The following is a 15,990-nucleotide window of genomic DNA, read 5'->3' on the forward strand; positions in this document are numbered from 1 at the left end:
AACTCAACCAGCCAATTAGAGGAACGAAGAATGGCAGTATAAACATTTCCAGCAAAGCAATAACCTGTATTTCTATACGAAAAGACATGCTACAGGTTATGCTTCAGCTTAGTCACAACCATTGTTTGTGGCCGTTCTTCATATGTGCTTGATTCACACTTTTTTCAGTGCACTACAAGGTGTTAATTGAAAAAGAATGGTCTTGTGGAAATGACTGTGTTTGGTCCAAATTGGCTATAAAATCTAATGGTTTAGGGGAACTTGTCTTGACGTTAAAAAGGGTTACGCAGACGATCAGTTCTGTGCACAGTGAGCATTAAATTAGCAAATAGTGCCTCAATGCCTTTCATTATGCCAATACAAGTCAACCAGTGATTTGTAAATGTTTTAAACATTTCAAACTCCTGTATAGTTATCATACATGCTGTATTAATGACTTCATATTACTTGAGAGACTATATTCTTAGGCTTACATCTGCGTTAAAGAATAAAGTAGATAATTTACCCAGTATTTTCGCCCCCAAATATCAGTAATCTAAATTTATCGATCCAATATAAGAATTTGACACAAAAGGTCATGCATACATTTCATTAGGTTAGAAAAAATGACCTTGTAAAGGTAAAAATGCCCATTAAAAAGGTACAAATCTATTTAAACTTGAAAGTTAATTTCTGTTTCTCCTGCGAACTAACCTTTGGAACACTGTTTTCACCAAAAAAACTTAAGTTTAGCAGCTGCCTTAAAATGTTAAGTTAAATCAACTTAAGTCATTTAAATAAGTTAAATCAACTAATTTTAATTGTAATAAGTTAATGACGTAGTTTTAAGCAGATTTAACTTAAAAACTTAAGGCAGCTGCTGAACTTAGGTTTTTAAGTTAAATCTGGTGAAATTTTTTTTACAGTGAAGTCGAAGCAAATCAAACGCTTTGGAAGTCAGCTGTCCACGGCAGTCCTAAACCTGGCAAGGTACAAGCACAATCGTTATCGAGATATCTTTTGTCATTATCACACACCCCTAATAAACATACAATTTAAAAGACGAACAGAAGAAGTATGATGCAAGCAACACAAAACATTTCACAAAGAGCTGCTGTTACATAAATAAGTTTATTAATTTACCCCAATTAAAGAACAAAATATAATGGTTTGCTCAAAGAGTCATCAACCCTTTGAAATCTCCAAACATGTAACTTGGGCTATTTTTAGAGATCTACACATCATCTGGTAACTGTATATGGACAAGTGAGCAGTGTTACTGCCCACTAAGGCAAACAGCATTCCATCAATCTCTTATGACTTCAAACCATATGTTCTTTTAAAATAGCAATTTTAAAAACATCCACAAAAGCAAATTCAAGAGAATACAGTCTATTACCCTGACTAGTTTAACCAGCAAGGTATAGAAAATGCAGAGGGGGGACAAAAAGAGGCAATCCACACACAGTGTGGGTGTAACAGACTTCACATACACATCACTGCAGAACACAAACCCCATAAGGCACTGACCAGAATCATCTTCATAGGCAAAAATGTGGAATGTACAAGAGAAAAAGCAATGCAACCCTGAAAAGAAAACCACTGCACAGTGGAAACAAGGAACTGACTGGGAAACAATAAAGTTATGTTCAACACTAAATCTGGAATATATGTAAGGTCCCATTTCAGATCAACCACAAAAGATAAAAGCCGAGTACTTTCAAAAAGTGTTACAGTTGAGGTCAAAAGTTTACACCCCCCTTTCAGAATCTGCAAAATGTTAATTATTTTACCAAAATAAGAGGGATCATACAAAATGCATGTTAGTGTTTATTTAGCACTAACCTGAATAAAATATTTCACATAACAGATGTTTACATATAGTCCACAAGAGAAAATAATAGTTGAATTTATAAAAATGACCCCGTTCAAAAGTTTACATACACTTGATTCTTAATACTGTGCTGTTACATGAATGATCCACAGCTGTTTTTTTGGTGTTGTTTAGTGATAATTGTTCATCAGTCCCTTTTGTCCTGAACAGTTAAAAATGCTTCAGGTCCCACCAATTCTTTGGTTTTCCAGCATTTTTGTGTATTTGAACCCTTTCCAACAATGACTGTATGATTTTAAGATCAACTGGGACAACTGAGGGACTCATATACAACTATTAGAGAAGGTTCAAACACTCACTGATGCTCCAGAAGGAAAAATTATGCATTAAGAGCCGGGGGTGAAAACTTTTGAACAGAATGGAGATGTGTACATTTTTCTTATTTTGCCTAAATATCATATTTTTTAATTTAGTACTGCCCTTCAGAGGCTATAGAAGATAGTTACATGTTTCCCAGAAGACAAAATAAGTTAAGTTTACCCTGATCTTCAAATTCAAAAGGTTTTCACCCTTACTGACCTTATTTAGGTCAGTACTAAATAAACAATAACATGCACTTTGTATGATCCCTCATATTTTGGTAAAATAATTCACATTTTGCAGATTCTGAAAAGGGGGATGTAAACATTTGACCTCAACTGTAAGGTCCAATTTCAGATCAACCTCAAAAGATGAGAGCTGAATACTTTAGTTATAAACAATTTAAACAGACTGAAACAAACAGAAAAGAAAACTCAGCTAGCAACTGATCAAAAAAAGTAAAACCTGGAACATGATTCAAATATTTATATAATAGCTAACTTTTAAATATACTATTTGGAAGGAAAGTCTGATCTTGAAGACACACATCGAAAAAAAAGACACTTGTTCAAAAGACCTAAATTTGATTGCATTTAAAAAGAAAACAAAAAGTTTCATCAAAACCATTAAGGAAGTCTCTGGACTCCCAAGAGTTTTCAATTCCACTACAGTGTGCTGAAAAAACAAATATGTTATAACAGAGTGACCGTAGTTTCAAATAAGAACATGTCACTACTCTAGAAACCAGACGGACCATTGAACATGTTGGCCAAGGTAACATTAACACTCCATTTTCATTAAACACAATAGCTGATTGAAAACACTTTGTGCAATAAATGGTCCACCAGTTCCTAGAGAAGAAAAATAAAGCTTCTAGAGGAAGATAAAAGCTGCATTTTTAAAACCGCATCTCATATTAACCCGGCTTCTATTTTCATTCACAGAAGATAAAACCTCAATAAGGAAGTATGCAATAGTGACATTACATTTTAGAACGTGCCATACAATTTAGCATAGCAGCCACAAGGGGGTATACTTGTGCCGTTTTCCTATGTGATGGTCCAAAACACAATATTCTGAAATGCCCTGTGTGCCCATCAAGGCTTGTTTTTAATGTGATGCCCGCTCAGTTTATTACAGGAGACATTTCGTTTATTGCACCAGATTCAGCAAAATCTCACACAAAACAATAATGGAAGCTCATAAGGGACCGTGGATTCAGTGTTCCTGGTGGAGAACTAAAGGATCAAATCAAAGTGCCCACTGTCATCATGAACCCAAAAGGAATGTTGTGTCTTAGACAAAGGCATCTACTTTTAAAACAAGGAGGATAGATCATGTAGTTTTTGAGAGGTCCATTTAAAAGGTTGCAGAGGTTGTAACTCTACTCTTCATTCTCCTTGTATTGAAACGTTTGTTTAAGCTGGCGTGTGTGAATCAGAGATCCCGCCAGGAGCTGTCCCTGTAAGTCTAAACCTCCTACGTCCCACAGAAGATCCAGGTCAGGGCCTCCTCCACCCTCAGGGTCCACAGCTCTGCGTCTTCTCTTAAGGTCCAATCCTCCATTCTCTCTGCTCCTCTTTTCCTCTTTCTTCTCCTCTTCTTCTGGAACTACATTCTCCTTCAAGTCCCTGCCTCCTTTTTGTTTAGGCAGTGGCAGGATTTCCTCTTTGGGGGCATCGGCATCCTTCTTTGCGTCAATGGCCTGCTGTAGTTTGTCTAGTCGTTCTTTATGCTCGAGTATCCTTTTCTCTTTCTCGGCACGCTCCATGATCTCTTTATCAGTCTTCTCTCGTTCCCGTTTCAAACTCTCATCTTCAAGACTTTCCTTGCCCTGCTGCACATGTCGCGCATCGATGACCTGCTGCAGCTGGTCTAGCCGCTCCTTGTGCTCCAACAATCGTTTCTCCTTCTCGGCACGCTCTATGATCTCTTTATCCATCTTCTCTCTTTCAAGTCTCAACTTCTCCGCTTCGAGCCTTTCCTTCTCTAGCTGATCCTTTTGCTGCCGCACACGTTCTAGCTCCTGCTCACGTGCCTCTTCCTCTCGTCTTTCTCGTTCCTTCCGCTCCTTCTCGACACGGGCCTGCACCTCCTTCTCGATTCTTTCCTTCTCCAACTTTTCTTTCTCTATTCTCTCCTTCTCTGCTTCCAGTTCGGCCAGTTTCTGCCTCACTCTCTCCTCTTCTTCTGCAAGAGCGTCGGGATTGATTTTGGCTGGTTCTGGTTCTCGTTGACGTAGAGGAACACCTCGGGCACCGACTTCTAGAGGTAGTGCTCCGTCGTGGCCTGCTTGGTTTTTCAGCTCCACCTCCTCCTTCTTGGGAACTTTAACATCTCCATCTTGCACTGCTTCAAGGGCATTGTTGTGAAGATCGACTGCGACGTGAGCATCTTTTGCTTCTGGGTTTTCATGCGCTGCGACAGCTTCAACTACATGCACCGGCTCTGCCTGGGGCTGCTGGAATTGGTCTGGAGCAACAGCAGCAACTTTAGGCATCACTGCCCCTTCCATACCTTCGACCTGCCTCTGCACGACATTCTCCTCCTTACCTGCACCCTCTCCTGAAAAAGACATGTGTTTCATTACTGCACTGCATGCAAGATCACTTCAGCAGGAAGCATCAACACTGGTAATACTAAAGGTTAATTGAATTCTCTTTTTTTATTTTTCACCACATTTACATCTAGACAAGTTCGGTGACTTTTTAGACTCACCTTCTTGCGCCTTTGGTTCAGCTTCTCCTTCCATTACTTGATGGACCTCCTCATTCACATCTAAGTGTTTTTCCTCATGGTCCACATGTCTTTTCTGCTGGTCTTTTGGTTCTTCATCTCCCTCCTTAATTTGGTGGATCTCCTTGTGTTGCTCCTCAATCACAGCCAGGAGTTTTTCCTGTTGGTCCAGAAGCCTTTTCTGCTGTTCCTGCTGCTCCTTAATTACCTGGAGCAGGACAGCATGGTCCAACTGACCCTCTGAGGATCAGCCAAGCAGAAAGGAAAAAGAGAAGTTACAATCAATACATTGCAGGATGCTTATAAGCTTATAATGTAAGGGATAGTTCATGCAAAAATAAAGTTCTCTCAGTAATTACTTAACCTTACATCATTTCAAACCTGTAAGATCTTTGTTCATCTTTGGAACATAAATTAAGATATTTCTGATTAAATTCAAAAGCTTTCTGACCCTGCATAGACAGCAACACAATTATCGTATTCAATGCCTATAAAGGTACTAAGGATATCAATAAAATAGTCTATGTAACTATAATATAATAGTCTAGTGGTTCAACCATTTTTTATATTTGTTTTCTTCGTACAAAAGTATTCTGGTAGCTTTACAAAATTACAGTTGAACCACTGATGTCACATGGACTATTTTAATGATGTTCTTAATAACTGGGGCTTGAATGTGTCAGTTGCATTGCTGTCTATGGAGGGTCAGGAAGCTCTCGGATTTTAACAAAAATATCTTAATTTGTGTTCTGAAGATGAACAAAGGTCTTACGGATTTGGAACGACATGAGAGTGAGAAATTAATGACAGAATTTTCATTTTTGGGTGAACTATCCCTTTAACTGTGGTCAAACATACTCATCAGTGTGATTGTTTATTAAATTAAGAAGCATCATTAAAAATGACAAGGCAAAAAAATAGATTTTTAGTTTTTCTTAAGAAAATGTTAGTGGTGCCTGCCTATACAAAACCTGCAACCATGATGTTGAAGTTGGCTTAAAAACTTTGTCTATTTTTTAAGCTATGTTCAGAACTGTTTTGAGTTTCTAGAGCACTGTTACGTTTTTAGGTGGTTTCTAGGAAGATTCTATGCGGTTAGTAGGGCATTGCTAGCAAGGTGATTACTATATTATTCTGTGTAATTTGTAGTGCACTGCTCAACAGTTGCTAGATGGTTGCTAGAATGCATTGCTACGTGGTTGCTATCCAATATGAAACCCTAACAACATCAATATGGAATTTTACCAAAGAAATCACTTTTATCATCAAACAAGAGAAAGACAAAAGATCCCAATTGATACTAGATGACTGTTTAGTTATTTTTCCAGAGCTATACTACAGTACACACATCTGTAAACTAAAATAATGGTCAATGTGAGTTAACAGACTATTGGTTATTAACAGCTATAAGGGATGAAGTGTGAGAGGATGACTGTTAAAAATAACAGCAAAGAAGACAGACTGAGTGGAGTGAGAAAAGCAGACATAAGACACACATCATCTCATACCTGCAACAATCTTTTTAATCACTGTAGGAGGCAGGAGTCCATGGCACAACAGAATGGCGGAGGAAGATAAGAAATCGAAGAAGAACAAAAGAGAAAAAGACAGCAGAAAGAGGGCAAAGTGCCTTAATAAAAAACAAGCCACGTGGAAGAGACAGAGATTTAGGATTCGGTGCATCTTTGCAGTATATCTGAGTGCAGCAATGCAATGTGACATTTCAGATGTTGGCCAGTTTGCTGAGAGAAAGTAAAACAAGCATTTGGAAAAGAAAAATGGTAAATTGTACAAAGCAAAAATACTGAAAGTTTTAAAAAAGCGTAGTATATGTATTATCATATTGGTCAATACTGTGTTCTAGTCATGCTAAAATTAACAATATAATAAGAGTTATGACAGCACAGCATTGCATTGCTTATTATCAGTGTTGTTATGGTTAAAGTGAAAGTTCACCCAAAAATTAAAATTCTGTCATTAATTTCTCACCTTCATGTTACTTCAAACCTGTAAGACAAGACCTTGATTCTTCTTCAGAGCACAAATTAAGATATTTTTGATGAAATCCAAAAGCTTTCTGACTATGCACAGACAGAAATGCAACTGACACATTCAAGGCCCAGAAAGGTAGTAAGGACATCCTTAAAATAGTCCATGTGACATCAGTGGTTCAACCGTAATGTGATGAAGCTTTGAGAATACTTATTGTATTGCAAAAAAAATAACTTTATTCAACAATTTCTTCTCTTCTGTGTCAGTCTTCGTACTCTCCTGAATGTGGGGTGAAGACTGACATGGAAGAGAAGAATTTATTGAATAAAGTCATATTTTTGTTTTCTTTGCGCACAAAAAGTATTCTTGTAGCTTCATAACATTACAGTTGAACCACTGATGTCACATGGACTATTTTAAGGATGTCCTTACTACCTTTCTGTACCTTAAATGTGTCAGTTGCATTGCTGTCTATGCAGGGTCAGAAAGCTCTCGGATTTCATCAAAAATATCTTAATTTGTGTTCCGAAGATGAACGAAGGTCTTACGGGTTGAGGGTAAGTAATTAATGACAGAATTTTCATTATTTTTGAGTGAACTATCCCTAAAACTAAAACTATTAAAAATAATTTTCGGCAATTGAAATAAAGCTGAAATGAAATAAAATAAAATATAAATATTACATTAAAAAAAACGTAATGAAAATTAAGCATGTTGTCTTCGCAATTAACTAAAGTTTATGATGAATTAAAACTAACAAAAGCAAAGCTAAATAGAAATGTTTAACTTAAATTAAAATTAAAAATTAAAAATATGAAAATAAAGCCAGTTCAAAACCATCCAGCAAGGAGTGAATTAGAACAGAATTAGGCAAAGAGAAGCAAAGATCGCACCTGGGAGCTCAAACATCTCAGTGAATGACTGAACTGAAAACACTATATTTCAAATCACATTTCCTATAGATTCTGGACAATGTTTTGTCAGTTTTGTGATTGATAAAGCACTCACCTTCCATCTTGTCCCCATCTCCATCCTTGTCCACCCCTCCATCCTTCCCATCTGGAACCTTCTGTTCCTTGTGCTCCTGCACAACAAACTTCTCCTTCGCTGCAGAAAGCAGTCAATGAATGAACAAATCATTACAGAGTGGAAAAGGTCATATGCGTGGACCTTATGATGTGCCATGTCATATCAAAAGAATATTAATAAAAACAAAAGGTCAAAGACGCTGTTTACAAGCCACTTAAGAGTTTATCAGTCATGTACGTTGAACAGAAACTAAATGTTTACATTTTATGAAGATGCTAATGTGCTCGCTTACATTTCTCACCGTGGAGTTCAGGGGCTTTGTCCATCTCCTCTGGCTTCTTCTCTCGGGGTGCTTCATTCTCATCATGCTGTTCTCTCACTTCCGGCAGGTTTTCTGGTTCCTTATGGACCACCAAGGCCTCAACCTTCTTCAGATCCTCTGGATTTTTTGGCTTGTCCAACACTTCATTAACTGCATGATCAACAGCTCTTTTCACTGTATCTTCTTTTTCTTGTTTTGACTCCTCTTCTTTTACAGCATCCACCTCTTGTGCTTGGCCCGCCCCCTGCTCAGCAAGAAGCTCCTCCTCCTCTTTGGCAGGTCGTTTATTTTCTTCCTCCACAACTATAGGTTGCTTCTTTTCTTCCTCTAGCTCCTCCTGGTTTTTGATCTCATCTATCTGAACTCTGTCATGAGGGATGGGCGGCTCATGGCGATGAGCTTCCCCTTCTGGGACCGCAACACCTGTAGAAGAAAAGAAGCCTGTTCTCATACGTCACACATGTTCTCATATGTCACAAAACCATCTAAATTATTCAGCATTACCTGCTTCAGGGCGGTCCAGCTGAACCTTTTCCTCCTTATTCTTTTGCTCAACCACTTCCACAGGTACTTTAATTTGAGGGGGCTCTGCTTCTGCCTTTTCTGCTGGCTTTTCAACTTCAATTGGTGGCCTATCTGGCTTCTCTCCTGGATCAGGTTCCACTCTATTCTCTTGCACTAGAAACATACAGATTAGATATGTCACAATGTACAAAAAAAATAATGTCAAGTTTCTGTGCAGGGTGAAAGACTAGTCAAATTTATCCCACACCCATGGCTCTCAGGCTTCATGTGGCTTTTTAATGGCAGTCTCAAAGTTTCATTTTTTGTTCTTTAATTAGTTTTTGCCTGAGGCTTGTCAGATGTAGTTTGCAGTGTAACTCAAGTTACTTTGATGAAGACCCTACTTTGGGACCAGACAAACCAGAATCAAGGTAAATTATGTTAACACTGCATAGGTCTTCATTATGGCTGTGTAAAGATGAAGTCAACATGAAACAGCACACACAAGCTATTTTAGTTTTTTAATCTGACTTTTTTGAGTGAAACAAGAAAAAAAACGGAAGGCAGAACTGTTAAAAATTAGCATCCTATAACAGTATGGATCACTACAGTTAGTTGGTGTTTTTTTTAACTACCAGTCCAAAGTTTGGAAACATGATCCATTAAGAGCCAGGGGTGAAAACTTTTTGAATTTAAAGATTAGAGTAAATTTAACTGAAATGAAACATGTAAGTAGCAGTACTAAATATGATTTTAGAAAAGAATATGATATTTAGGCAAAATAAGAAAAATGTACACATCTTCATTCCGTTCAAAAGTTTACACCCCTGGCTCCTAATGCATCATGTTTCCTTCTGAAGCATCAGTGAGTGTTTGAACCTTCTGTAATAGTTGCATATGAGTCCTTCAGTTGTCCATAGTGAGAAAAGATGGATCTCAAAATCATACACTTATTGTTGGAGAGGGTTCAAATACACAGAAATGCTGAAAAAACAAAGAATTAGTGGGACCTGAAGGATTTTTCTAAAGAACACAGGGCAGTTTAACTGTTCAGGAAAAACAAGGGACTCATGAACAACTATGACTAAACATATTCTAAATGAAGTGTATGTAACTTTTGAACGGGGTCATTTTTTTTTTTCAACTCAATGCTTATTTTTTGGTGGACTATATGTAAACATCTTTTAAAAAGTGGTATCAGCGATTTCTAGCCTAAAACATAAAGTGTCAATTTCAGCTGACCTGTCTTCACGATCCGCTCGCTGCTTGCCCCATAAATTGTCTGTGAAAAAACCGCGTCTCTCTGGTCAGCCTAGGGTCCGAGATATGCCAAAAAAACAATCGTCACTACCAACCTTTCCACAGATAAACAAACAGTGTTCCAACCAATCAGTGTCAGGGGTTTGGCGTTGTGGACTTTCCTACTGGTGCAGGGATGTGAGGGAGGCGGAGCGAAAGTCCACAACACCAAACCCCTGACGCTGATTGGTTGGAACACTGTTTGTTTATCTGTGGAAAGGTTGGTAGTGCCGATTGTTTTTTTTGGCATATCTCGGACCCTAGGCTGACCAGAGAGACGCGTTTTTTTCACAGACAATTTATGGGGCAGGCAGTGAGCGGATCGTGATGAAAGGTCAGCTGAATTTGACACTTTATGTTTCAGGCTAGAAATCGCTGATACAACCTTTAAGTGAAATATATCATTCAAATCAATACTAAATAAAAAGAAATAACATGCATTTTGAATGATTACTCTTATTTTGGTAAAATGATTAACATTTTGCAGATTCTGCAAGGTGTATGTAAACTTTTGACTTCAGCTGTATATGAAATTATTCAAAAGTGAGAGTAAAGACTTTTATAGTATTACAAAATATTTATATTTTAAGTAACTTGAACTTTCTATATATCAAAGAATACTGAAAAATGTATCAACATTTCCATAAAGAACATTAAGCATCACAATTGTTTTCAGCACTGGTATTAATAAGAAACATTTCTTGAGAACCGAATCAGCATCTTTGATTCATTTCTGAAGGATCATGTGAACTGCAATAACGAATACTAAAAATTCAGCTGACGTCACAGGAATAAATCACACTTTTAAATATATTAAAAAAGAAAAGTTATTTTCTTTTAAATAAATGCAGCCATAATGAGAAAAGGAGAATTCTTACAAAAACATTACAAAATCTTCCTAACCCTACATTTCTGAATGCTACTGGTGGTTAGAGTTGACAAATAAGAGGGTTTGGCATTATTCAAAAAGTAAAGTTGTTTCAGAAACAGATTAATACATTTGAATAAACTACAATAATGAAAAATATTCTTCTTTGAAATAGCACATCAAAATAAGACCAGGAATGTGTATTAAAAGCAAACAGGTTCCATTTTGATATATGTGACCCTGGACCACAAAACCAGTCATAATCGTCAATTCTTTGAAATTGTATAAGATAAATGAATAAATAAGCTTTCCATTGATGTATGGTTTGTTAGGATAGGACAATATTTGGCCGAGATACAACTATTTGGAAATCTCTGGAATCTGAGGGTGCAAGAAAATCGCCTTCAAAGTTGTTCCAATGAACTTCTCAGCAAAGCATATTACTAATCAAAAAGTTTTTATATGTTTACAGTAAGAAATTTACAAAATATCTTCATGGAACATGATCTATACAAAATATCCTAATGATTTTTGGCATAAAAGAAAAACGTATAATTTTGACCAAGATAGTGGTTGGCTATTGCTACAAATATACCTGTGCTACTTAGACTGGTTTTGTGGTTCAAGGTCACATATGCATATTCAGAGGGCGTTTTTAAAATGTGAGTCTCAAACCAATGAACTTATCTCTTGAACTAGCCATGGTTATACAATATTCCTTTTCCGCTACAACCCAGTGCTCAAATATCCCTTGAGAGTGTCACACAAACACCAGTAGAGGGCAGCAGAGTATGAAAGACCAACAAGACACGAGCCGAACCGTAGAGGAGATTTCTAATAAGGGTATGAGATGGATGCTCCAGTGCTTTCCATATAACCTTGCCACTCGTCCTGTGCAAAACAGCCTTTGAATATTTACAATGTCCACACCTTCCTTTAACCTGAGCCTGTAGTGTACTAGCGTAACAGATAATCTGTAAGACAGCATTTATGCATACGCAAAAAGGAGTTACACATTGCAAATGAGAACGGATAGCAGTTTTGATAAACATTATCTATGAGAGCGAGCGAAGAGAAACAGGGAGTTGTAAAGTAAGAAAGAGTGTACAGAAAAGGGGGTGGGGTGCATGTGCGCACTCATACAACTGCAAACGCACACCTCTACATGCCCGCGGGCCCCATGTTCCACTCACTCGCTCACTGAGCCCCGCGTTTTCACACAGCTGCCCTCACCAGCACGCCGTAAACAGGAAACAGGTGTGGAAGTGGGTGTCTGCTCAATGATAAATGCCAGTGTCAGTCAGCAGGAGGGAGTGAGAGGGAGAGGAAGGAGGAGTGGCAGAACAGAAAAGGAGAGGTAATGGTGGATGAAGTTGTTGGGACGCTCCCGGTATCTGCCTTTTTATGAGCCTCCGTCCTGTATCGGCTCGTGTTGGAGGCGAACACTGTCTTTTCTGCCCTCTCTCAGATTTGGATGCCCTCCCATCTCCCCTCCCCTGACCGGAGCCATAACGGGAAAACGCCACCGGCCGTTTCACTGCTGCTCTGGGACAGCGAGCGCTCAGGTTTGAAGGGCGTCATTCAGGTCACCGACTCAAAGAGAAGCCTGCTACTGGAGCTCATCATTTGTGCTCCTTTACTGTTCTTTCTCTTTTTCTCATTATGACTTGTCCTTTCTGAACTTTCCTTTTCTATTTTGTGTCATTTGTCAAGTGATAACTTTCTCTTCAGAAATATAAAGCATAGATGTACCTGCGACTTTAGGCAAATCAGGGACGACGAGGATGGGAGGCTTGTCCTCGGTTTTTGCAGGGATATCCGGAAGGGGGTTTACTTTCTGTGGCTCGTTGGAGGAAATGGATAGCGTGGTGAAGGTACTGATGAGCAGGATGCCGAGGCCGACCCACAGAACCAGCTTAAAAAGAGATGAAGGGAGAAATTAAGAGAAAAGAACATATTTCAGTAAAAGATTTTGTGTGGCTTTATGAAATGCATTTGCAAAGCTGCAATTTAAACAGATGAAGACTTAAATGCACCACATCTATAAATAATATGTAATCAATTTCTGCATTAAAATTCATTTTAATATATTTGTGGGACATAACATCAAAAAGGTGGCGTAACTCCATAGATTATAATGAACAAGTCTAAAAAAAGGCTGGAAATTATATCACAGCATCAGAAGGTTAAATATATAAATATTCAGTTTTTGGAAAGGTTACTTTGGAAATGTAATAGGTTACAGATTACAAGTTACCCTATTTAAAATGTAGTAAGGAGTGTATCTATATCAATTACTTTATTAATGTAACTGATTACATTTGATTACTTTTTGTCATTTAGCAGATGCTTTCATCCAAAGCAACTTACAAATAAGAACAACAGTAGCAATCAAACCAACTTTTAAAATCCTTCATCTCTTGAAATAAGATTATAATAATTCAATTTCAGGCACAAAATCAGACTTTATCACCTCTTTTTACTTTGAGATCATTCTGAGGTTAAATACAGATTTAAAATCATAAGAAATAGTAAATATTAATACAAAAAGTATTCAAACCCCCTTTGTAATTGTTAACATTTTTATAAGTAACTGTAATTTAATTACACATTTTTTTCTCAGTAACTATAACCATTTCATTTATTTATATTTTGTAATTAAATTAACAACGCTGTAACTAGTTATTGCCCAACACTGAATATCTGTTAAATATTGCATATATAAAAAGAGAATTTAATCTTTTCATGTTAATAAGACCATGTTTATTAGATTAAAGACATCACAATTAATTATTAACGTGTATAACTCACAGGTATTAATGACTGTGATAAACAGTCAATCAAATGTAAACCATGAAATATGTTTTTTTTCTTCCCAGTTTTGTCAACTCAATATTATGAATATTATGCAGCCCTGAGACAAAGTAAAATTACTCAGTACAAAAACAAAAAGTCCTAATACTAAAATAAAACTTCTGAAAAGATAAAACTGCTAAATAAAATGGTTATTTTTGCAAACATAACTTTTTCTTACTACTGCATAACACCAACTCGCAATTCTGACTTTTTTTTTTAGAATTGCGAGGTATAAACTCGCAATTCTGAGAAATGAAGTCGCTGAAATAAAGTCAGAATTCTCACAATTCTTTTTTTAGAATTGTGAGATATAAACTTGCAATTCGGAAAATAAAGTCGCTGAAATAAAGTCAGAATTGTCAGAATTCTTTTTTTTAGAATTGTCACAATTCTTTTTTTTAGAATTGTCACAATTCTTTTTTTAGAATTGTGAGATATAAACTCACAATTCTGGGAAATAAAGTTGCAGTTCTGAGAAATAGTCAGAATTGTGAAATATAAGCTCGCAATTATGACTTTTTGTTTTTAGAATTGTGAGATATAAACTTGCAATTCTGAGAAATAAAGTCGCTGTTCTAAGAAATAAAGTCAGATTTTTGAAATATAAACTCGCAATTATGACTTTTTTTATATCTTGCAATTGCACTTTTTTCCTCAGAATTCCCTGTTTATATCTCACAATTTTGAGAAAAAAAGTCAGAATTGTTTATATCTCGCAATTCTGACTTTATAACTCGCAATTGTAAGTTTATATCTCAATTATGAAAAAAAGTCAGAATTCCGAGTTTGAATTGTAAGATAAAAAGTTGCAATAACTTAATTTTTGCAATAACTTTATAATTTTTTTTTCATTTAGTGGTGGAAACGGGCTTCCATATAGATCCTCCACTGCTCAAGCAGTAAAGTGTGCTCTCTCTAAACTGCCTCAGTGTTACAATACTCTCACAGTAGACTTCTGCCTTTTTGTATGCAAAACAAATCTGTGATTTGATTCAAATCTGTAAACGATAGAATCAATTTCCCGCCATTCCTAATAAAACTGTTTAAATTCCAATAGAATCAGTGCACATTTAATTTTAGCGGTTTAAAATTCAATATACAAAGCTGGCAAGGGTGTCGCTGGCATCCAATCTACAATAATGTCCTACAGTCACATTAACGGTGCCCCAAACGCTGATGAAATCTATTAAAGCGGGTCCCTCCCAGTTCCACTGCCCCTGATCTGTGGGTATTCTTTGTGCAGTGGTGGACCTGGACATGTCAGGCTGCTTGGCATGAGACAAGGCAGAGTGGCATCATCCGCTCATGCCAACACAAACATCTGCTGCGCTCGTTATGACAAGAAGCTCTTTTGGAATGGTCCTCACCCCAATATCAGGAAGGCCACCCATTTGGGTGGACTCCAGTGTTTGGGAAGTAATCCTGTGGGCAGAGACTCATGGGCATGGAAGTGTGGCATGGTTGGCACTGAAGAACAATGAACATCAGTGTGTTGGCTGCTCCCAAACCACAAAATGTAAAAGAGGTGAGGAAGACATCAGCATTGTGGTTACACATCATCGAAGATGAGACCTCAGTTGCTTTCACTCTATTGTGAAAGAGTAAAGGCATCTGTAATTTGGGCAGGAGACAGAGGGGGCACAGCCTGAGGCACAGTGCCAGCACACACACTGTGGGAATGACTCCACACAGCAAGTCAATGCACTCGCAGGATATCAAAATTAATGACAAACTCCATTACAAAGAGAGAGGAGCAGCTGCCTTTTCCCCCTCACACACAATTCCAGTGTATGCTTCTTATTTCAGATCACATCAGATTTCAAACGGACTAAATTTATGCACTCTCTTTAGATTCTTTTCCCTTTTGGGGTCATTTGAGGTCAATTTTTGGATGAAGTCTCTTAGTGTGCTGTACCTGTGCAGTCCAGGCGTTCTTCATGATCTTCTTGTAGATGAGAGCTGGGCAGATGAAGCAGATCAGACTGCCCATGGTGGCTCCAGTCAGACCCAGGATGGTCTCCACTATGGCAAACACACAAATATACAATTATTTTATAGAACCATTCTGCAACCAAAGATTTGTACAAAACTGTATGTGAACTACATGCCACTAAGGTCTTGAGGCCGTTGATTAGTGTTTGCTAGCGCATTGCTAAATGATTCGAGTGGTATCCTGGTCTCTAAATATGATGAATAAAAAAATAGATGATA

At 37.4% G+C, this 15,990-nt stretch overlaps 1 protein-coding gene across 5 annotated transcripts in view; it reads right to left on the reverse strand.

The window, feature by feature from the left end:
• Positions 1–1,091: 1,091 nt before the first annotated feature.
• The window catches only part of slc38a10 (solute carrier family 38 member 10), a 36,922-nt gene continuing 22,023 nt past the window's right edge, over positions 1,092–15,990 (reverse strand). For 2 of the 5 annotated variants that reach the window (XM_073828288.1, XM_073828287.1), the window contains exons 11-18: positions 15,695–15,801; positions 12,676–12,838; positions 8,757–8,930; positions 8,223–8,675; positions 7,910–8,008; positions 6,418–6,438; positions 4,892–5,149; positions 1,092–4,738 (exon numbers count right to left, since the gene is read on the reverse strand). In XM_073828288.1, the coding sequence (XP_073684389.1) occupies positions 3,558–4,738; positions 4,892–5,149; positions 6,418–6,438; positions 7,910–8,008; positions 8,223–8,675; positions 8,757–8,930; positions 12,676–12,838; positions 15,695–15,801 (2,456 nt within the window). In that variant the 3' untranslated portion in view covers positions 1,092–3,557. The remainder of the gene's footprint in view (positions 4,739–4,891; positions 5,150–6,417; positions 6,439–7,909; positions 8,009–8,222; positions 8,676–8,756; positions 8,931–12,675; positions 12,839–15,694; positions 15,802–15,990) is intronic. The other 3 variants (XM_073828289.1, XM_073828291.1, XM_073828290.1) reach the window with 3 other exon arrangements.

This window comes from Garra rufa, chromosome 22 (assembly GCF_049309525.1).
Source record: "Garra rufa chromosome 22, GarRuf1.0, whole genome shotgun sequence".
NCBI lineage: Eukaryota > Metazoa > Chordata > Actinopteri > Cypriniformes > Cyprinidae > Garra > Garra rufa.